Raw genomic sequence first — 8,627 nt, 5'->3', positions numbered from 1 at the left:
TGAGAAATGTTGGGCTGACATTAGCAACTTAATGCAGCTCTGATACAACTGTAGGAGACCCAACAGAACAGCTAGGCTGAACTCAGTAAGATAAGAGGGATATTTAAATCACGGACAGACTCACTAACTGCCACTAACAATGAAACCTACTATAGAGATAACTGCAGAATGTACAGTAGATGCTGTACAGTGTATACAGTGGCTATTGCAGAATAATTGTCCATTACAAGAATAAAATTAGATCAGATTTCATGAAAATTGAATGGATTATAATGGAAACCAAATGTTCTAGTTGCCTAACCATACCTTAGCTGTAGTTCATTTGCGAAAAGCACAATCTATTCGTAAACTTAACCATACCAGAGGTGCCATATGCAGATAATGTAGAAAGTGAGTTTTTAAACATGTTGGCATTGGATGTAAAAATCAACATTACACAAATCCGTCGTTGTTGAAATACTAAATGTTAATATGCAGTGTACTTCTGTGCTTATACTGTACACATGAAGTGATATAGATCTATAATTTGTGATCAGTAGGTCAGCACAGTATTACATGGTTTATTTTTTAGAGCTTAGAGGCATGAGGAGTAAATGACTGTTAGGATATGATAATGGTAATTGTACTATTTTATGATTTGCTTTTATTTTCTTTGTAGCATTAAATCAGTCCACTGCTTAGTTGTATTTTCCATAACCTCACCATGTGCCCTGTTCTCTCTGTCATCTCTTTAGATCCTCAGTTGTACATAAATGATTTAATAGTACTGTAGATAATAACATTTTTCTGGGAAGTATTAAAATGCAGTATTTTGTGGAGAACCTTTCAAACCCTGAATGCTACTCCATCACAGATGTATAGCTTGGTGTTTTGGGGCCTTTCTGGGGGTGATGGACTCTAAAACCACACTTAAAATCCTCAAACAAATCATTCTTGTGCAAGTGGTCACATAACTGCTTTGCAGCAGCCTTTTAAAGGATCTTAGAAATAAATGAGAGATTGGATATTGGTCTATAATTAGCTAGGACACCTGGGTCAAAGGTAGAGGCTTAATTACAGCAACCTTAAAAGCCTGTGGAACACAGCCTGTTAATAGAGAGAGGTCAGATCTAATATGGATGTGTTTATTAGCAGTAAAATGTCTGAGCAGCCTGGCCAGCCGGTATTGGCTCCAGCACCCCCCGTGACCCCGTTTGGGGACTAAGCGGTAGAAAATGAGTGAGTGAGTGAGTGAGAGGTCTTACAGATGTTTCTAAAGCCATTGTAGTTGATGGCACATCTGTGAGAGCGAATTTGATTTGTGGGAGTGATTTGATAATTTTTTTATTGATTGGTTGTGATTTTATTTGTAAAGAAGTTCATGAAGTCATTACTGCTGAGATCTAAGAGAATGTTAAACTCAACAGCACTGTGGCTCTTTGTCAGCCTGGCTACAGTGCTGAAAAGAAACCTGGGGTTGTTTTTATTTTCCTCAATCAGTGATGAATAATTTGTGGTTCTAGCACTACGAAGGGCTTGTTATAAGTTATTAAACTGTCTTTCCAGGCTAAGAAAAACTGCTGATTTAGTGGAGCCGCACCTCCTTTCCAGTTTTCATGATGCCTGTTTTAAGGAGTGTAGCTGTGAGCTGCACCATGGGGCCTCCTCTGTTTCACTGCCTCATTTTTCAGAGGGGCAACAGTATGAAGTGTCATATGCAGGGAGGCTGCAGTACTATCAACAAGATTGTAGACTTGTGTGTCCCTAGTGGTGTTTAGCCATATAGACTTACTCAAATTGAGATATCAGCCTCTGAAATTTTACCAATATGATGTGGTACAGCATTTAAAAAAAAGTCTTTGTAGAATTGTTGTCACTCTGGATAATCCACATCAGATACTTTCTATTGAAGAAATAATCCCTATGAATACACCGTGGACTGCGAACTCTGCACCCTTATTTAAGAAGGGCTCCTCATAAATCCCATCTCAAGCCCTGGGTACATGATTTGTGTCTCCCTTGTGTTTAGGAGTGGGTCCTTTTAGATGGCTGTCCGGAGGGGCCCATTGGCTCATAAATCGCCCATGAGGACGTATCGTTCACCATTAGTGGAAATCACGCCGTTGTGTGGTACACTCCGTTAGAAAAGCGCATTTAATGTCCAGCACTTTAGAGTAAGAGGAGGCAAAGATGCATAATCTTCGGTCACGTGATCTTAGTCAACTAGCGTTACGTCATCTGCTGTCAGACTAAAGATGGCGTCGACAGGGTTGATGCATATAAAGCGTATTTCTGCAGCTTTGGCTGTTCTTCTCGTTTTGTTTAACACGTTAAAGACGGGAAAATGCGATGAACAGGTGCCGCTTATTCTATGGACGAGTGAAGGGTGAGCAATGTGGTATTTTTGGCTTTTCAAACATGGACGGCCTCATGAGTTAACGGGTTTGGCGTTTTTATTCCCATGTAGCTAACTGTTAGTTGTGTTAACGTTATGTTATTAAGATGTAAACTGGCTTCACCATTTCATTGCTAGATTAGTAATAACTTAAAATGCCCTCTGGACTGTGGTTCATATGCACGCTTTAATGATTAAACTAAGACAACCTGACATTGCCTGTACCGTTATTTCTAATGCATATCAAGTGCCTGTCCGTTGTGTAGACAGTTTGACGTTGGATATTCAGACATTGGACGAAGTTAACGTAATCCCCAGTAACATTAAAGAGACATCAACATTCATCACTAGCTTTGTTGTGTATTACAGAAGAAAGCGTCGTTGATGTTGCCCAAGTGAAATTTCAGACCCACTACCCGTAGAAAAATAAATAAGTAATCAAGCACATTTTGAAAATAAGATCATTATCCGGAAGTTATTTTCACTGTTTTAAAATCGTATTATGAAATATTTCATTGTTTGTTTTCATAATAACGGAATATATTACAGACCCCCTTGATTCCAGTAATTTTTATTTAAAAATGTATAATGCTGTTTCTCCCCGTGTCTTTATTATGTCATAATATCGTTTTCAGCAGAATGACTGTCAATCAAGGCACACCGGGCAGAGCCAGCTATATGATTGGCAGCTCATTTGGTATTGATTAGTTTTCCTGGGTTGACATTTATGTAACGTGAGAGCTGGTTACTAAATTGTAAGATGGAGCCCAATGACTTAAAAGATGCTGCAGGAGCTAATACGTCCATGGTGTGGATGTGAGGTTAACACTGTTGCCTCACAGCCAGAAGGTTCTGTGTTCAAACCTGGGCCAACCCTCTGTGTAGAGTTTGCATGCTCTCCCTGTGCCTGCGTGGGTTCTCTCTGGGTACTCTGACTTCCTCCCACATTCCAAAGACGTGCAGCTTAGGTTGACTGGTGAATCTTAGTTACCCATAGGAGTAAGTGTGACTGTGCGTGGTTGTTTGTCTACATGCCATTCCTGTGATAAACTAGTGACCTGTCTGGGGTGTGCCCCGCCTCTTGCCCAGTGTCAGCTGGGATTGGCTCCAGCCCCCCTGTGACCCTGTTGGGGATAAGCGGTATAGCTAATGAATGAATGTATGGACATGGAGAGGGACAGTATCAGCAGGTGCTGTTTTGAGCCAGTTGGATTATTTTTTTAAAAATTCTAAAGAAATTAGAATTGAAGATGAAATTGGCAGTAATTTAAGAGCATCTGAACATTGTGTCTTTATGAATATGGATAAGTGCAGCTGTCATCAAATACTGGCTGTTGCTCCAGTTTGACTGGAGTTTCACATTAACTGGTGACATTAGTGTGCAAGAGACATGAGTAGCCATGGTCAAGGAGGATGCACTGCTGACAAACCAGGGAATAAACATTTTGATTATGTTGTCTCAGCATCACATTCATTTCTCTGTATATTTTGCATATATGAACAGAATAGTGTGCTGAAATATTAGAAATAGCTATGAATAGCCTAAAAAGTTATTTTGGTGAGAGAGAGACAGCTAAAAGTCCAAGGCAGAGACACAGAAGCCTTTAGTTAATGAGTAAGTAAAAGCAGCACTCTGATCGTCTTCTGACCTTAATCTTTGCTTTGCTCATCTATGTATTTTAATGCCAAGCACAATGCATATAGTGCAGGGACACAGGAGAGGAAGGTTTATTCAGATGAAGCAGTGCAAAGCAGGTTTGTGTTCTTGAGCTTAGAAGAATCGATGTCTCAGACCAACGTCTTTCTGAAGCAGCATCACTCTGCTGGCACTTTGGTAAATTTAGTAACAAAGAACAAACTAAGTTCTTGCAGCAGATGCACAGAAATAATAGAATAATGCATAAAATATAAACCTATTTAACTAAACATCCCCCAACTAATAGCCTACATACGTTTTATAAAATAACATCTAATGTTGTTAAACTAGTAATGACGGTGTCCCTGCAAATCAGTCTTCTCTGATTTATAAATGAATATGAATGATTCTTGTAGTATCTGTACAGTACAGTATGCTACTGCTGCCTTGTACTGCATGAAATGTTTCTTTTCTGGTCCTGCAGTCATCTGAAGGCAGTAGAACACATGCACCAGAACGCAGTGCTGTTGTGCATGGCTGTTCACTGTTTTGCCTTCATTAAATCACATGTAAATGACTCCAAGCAGTTACACAATAGCCTCACACCAGACTGGTCATTAGGAAAATAGTATGTGGCCTGATATGCGGGAGATGTGAGATTACGGGACATTATAATACGGTTTGAGATCATTAGTACATGCATTCCAGTTTTCTTTCCAGTTTTAGGTTTGTATTTTATTCCTGAAAGTGAAAACACTGAGACTGAGCTGAATTAAGACAGAAAAAGCAGTGGATCAGTGTGATCATATAAACAACTTCACCAAACTATTCACTAGGCTATTTAGGCTATTCCTATCACTATTAATTAACCATTCACACCTCTCTGCAACATCTAGAGAACAGTTGGATTTTCTTGGAAAGTGGATGCTTCATTTGTCAGACTGTCATATTTTCCTAGATAGTTGACCTGTGGTGTGGCCAGTTGATATATAATCATCAGACTGCCTTGTCTGTCATCAGTCATCAGACTGCCTTGTCTGTTTTACACATCAGCCATTCCTTTTGCACTTTGCGCTGCTGCACCATACAGGCTGAACCAAACAACACAATCTGTGTGTTATGTCCAACCATTGCTGGCTTTTAGCTTCCCCAAGTGGGATGTCCTGCCACTGTCAATGTTGTCTAGCCATGTGCAAAAAAAATGGTGTGCTGGATTTGATTGTTTCAGCATAATGGTCTGCCTCAGAGTCACAGTACTCGGATAGCATGAAAACTGATCAGACAGGAGACCACCGCTTTCTTAATCATGTTGTGAAAATGGCAGTAATTAGACCTGAATGCTGTAATCAACATAACTTTACATCACTTTGGACTGGATTGACTCAGAGATTTGCCAAGGAATGTTCCACTTTTCCTGAATTTGCCATATATGATGCATTTTATGCTTAGCTTTATGCAGGATTTTAGCTCTGCTGGGTGGCTAGATTTGCATCCTTCAAATCTGCCATAATCAGTTTACCAACTGCATAGTAGCAGGTTCAAAGACAAATTGCTATTGCTATTGCTGTTTCACATAAAAAAAAAAATCATCATAGTGTGTGTGCTGTTTTGTTCACACTCTGGTGGAACACATGACAGAAATGTGTAATTTAAAAAAAATTACCTTTCTTTATGGTGTAGAATATTATTATGATAAAGATGTACTGTAGGCCTATATCTAATACTATGTGTATCAGTGTCTTTAACAAAAACACCTGGGTCATCACAGTTTGCCGGTTTTTATCTCCACCCTGCATTTAAGATGGCTGACAACATTAAACTGTATGCTTTGTTTACACTAGCTGAACAGCTTTTAAATCAACCTGACATCAGAGCAACAGCTAACAAAATTTGAGATCAGATATAAGAAGGACAACAATAGCGATTTACTGAGTATGCAGTCACCTACGTTCTCCATCGCAGTCCTAACCACAACCCATAATACATCCATGCTACAACCTGATGCAGGTTAATTTGACCACTTCATCAATCACCCAGCCCTTCTTCTGGCCACTGTTCCTACCACTTCCTAACGGTCTTCACTGTTACTCCTGCCCCAGAGACTTTTGGGTCCCTTGACTCTTGGAATTGAAGCACTTCCCTTGCCAACAAAACCTTAAACTCCTCCTCAGTAGATTTCAAGGGGAGCATTAGTTTGCAGGTATTTCCATAAAGGGCGATGTTACTCCCCCAACTCCTCAGCAACCCTTACCATCTCCTGAGGAAGCAACTGACTCTTCTTTCAAGGTTTAATATGGTGGAGATCAGGAAATCATAGAGAAGCAGTGGCCACAGTATCCTTGGCAAAATCCCATGCTGGTAAATCTATGCCTTAAATTACCCCGGAAGGCCCAAACTGTCGACATCCTTTAACCATCGCTCTAGTTCCTCACAGGTGTTCTTAATGCAGGCTGTATCCCTGAGACTGGTGTCAAAGAACTTCCTCAAGCTCTTCACTGACTTTTCAGAGATAGTAGGGATTGATATTCCTGAGACAGAGAAGCAAAACCCACCTACCACTCTTCCCTTTTTCAAGACCAAGGGTCTTGATTTTGTTCACTTAAGACACCCTGGCCCATCTCATCACCCTTTCAAGCCCTTCTAGGATCCATCTGCCTCGAGGCACTGACTCTGTGGTCACTGTCAGGCCATCCATGAAGGCACAGATTGGTGGTTGGCGGATACCAGACCTGGACTTGAGACCTCTGCGTTCCGTTTCTGCAGATTTTACCAACATGTTGGGGGCAGTCAGTTGATTTTGTGGCAAATCCTTTTACAGTGCTGCATATTGTTCTGTCTTTTACTGCTTATGATAATTCATACTCACAAAGTAGAACCGAAGTGACATTCATTACAAGATACAAGTTAAAACATTTCAAAATGCACCAGCATTGTTTTGCATTTTGTGACTTTTAGTCAAAATACTATTTGTTGTCATATGTTTCATCACTGACAATTTCTTTAAAAAAGTGTTTAAATATAATCTCATCTCATTCTCGTGAACCCAATATTGTGCATTGTCCTGTCTTGTGAGCTGAGTGTATTGTTACACTCCATTACACCATGTTTTTTCCCCTAATCACTTCGTAATTCATCTTAGACACTTCAATCGTTTTTTGTTTGTTTGTTTGTTTGTTTTTTTTTGTTTGTTTGTTTGTTTTTTCTAAGGACACTATATACACACACACACACCTTCAGTTGTAGGAAAATATCTTGCAGTATGAACATACAAGTATTAGTCCATGTTTTTTTTTTTGTTTTTTTTTAATAGTTCCATCATATTTTTATTTATCTTAACACTTTCATTTAAATAAGGACATTGTCTCACTATGTGCAAAACCTTCACTTGTTGGAAACATATCAGTCAATATGAGTATATAAGGTATTACACTTTTTTTGTTTTTAATAGATTAATCATATTTAGGTGAAAACACCAGTATTCTTTTCATGGCGGCATCATCCTGCTACACGCATTGTCATCAGTTGTCAAAAAGCATGGCCCAATGAGCTGTTTTTTTCTCAATAGCTCTGTAATAGCTGTAAAATAGATGCTCTAGGATTAGTTCAGACAGGTCCAGTTAATAATAAATATCCTACTCAGAATATTACAAAGACGTCATTGTTTCTACTAGGGTTTGATATCAGCTAGTGGCCAACTTGTTTCTTATGTTTGCCACTTTTTCTGCTTATTAAATAAGATTTTAGATGAATTCTCAAGTTGTGACTGTACATGCATCCTATTTCTATTCAGAAATTACATACAGTATGCCCTTGCTGGTATGACTGTTACATGTCCATTGTATCCCATGAAAATATACAGTCATTATAATATTAAAAACAAACATCAATGCAACTAATAATAAAATTATGAATTTGGTTCACATTGTACTGCAAAAGCTATGAACACAGGAGACAGTAAAACTGTTTCAGAACCATGAATTTAAAGAGCAAAAGCAAATAGAAAAAGTCATTCACCAGAGAATTTACATTAGTTTTAATACCAAGTGATACCAAGTTCATGAACTTAATAATTAAATTTCCCTCTGAAAACTGTTCCAGGTGGCTGGAGCAGAAAACATGAAAGCATGTGTTTCCCATCTGTCCAAATGCTCAAAAGAGACAGCAGATATGTCTTAGATTGGAACTGAAAAATGAGCTCTTTGAAAGAAGTTTGCACACTTATGAGGGCTGTTGAACTAAAACAGCTTTATAAATAAAAATATACCTCAAACAATTGATTTGATTTGATTTATTCATTCAAGCATGTAAAACAGTTGATATGTCAACACATGTAATTTCACACATATCCAACAATAATAATCCAATATCAATTTACTTATACCTAGTACATGCTTGAACGAAGTAGGAAGAAGTTAGACTTATCTAGTCCTACCCCATGACATCATCTTACAACTTTTAAGTCCTAAGCAATATCTCTACATAAACAATTATCCTCTACACCACACAAGTAATATACTACAGAATTATTACAGAGTGTTAACATTCTACATAATTACATTCATAGATAATTATCTTCTACACCACACAAGTAATATACTAAAGAATTATTACAGAGTG

At 38.5% G+C, this 8,627-nt stretch overlaps 1 protein-coding gene across 1 annotated transcript in view; it reads left to right on the top strand.

Moving 5' to 3' along the window:
* The first annotated feature begins 2,192 nt into the window (after positions 1-2,192).
* Positions 2,193-8,627, top strand: part of atp6ap1a (ATPase H+ transporting accessory protein 1a) — a 39,958-nt gene continuing 33,523 nt past the window's right edge. The window contains exon 1 of the mRNA XM_020609158.1: positions 2,193-2,365. Within this exon, the coding sequence (XP_020464814.1) occupies positions 2,235-2,365 (131 nt within the window). The 5' untranslated portion in view covers positions 2,193-2,234. The remainder of the gene's footprint in view (positions 2,366-8,627) is intronic.

Source organism: Monopterus albus, unplaced genomic scaffold (genome assembly GCF_001952655.1).
Source record: "Monopterus albus unplaced genomic scaffold, M_albus_1.0 scaffold98.1, whole genome shotgun sequence".
Lineage (NCBI taxonomy): Eukaryota > Metazoa > Chordata > Actinopteri > Synbranchiformes > Synbranchidae > Monopterus > Monopterus albus.
This window is presented reverse-complemented; position numbering and strand designations above follow the sequence as displayed.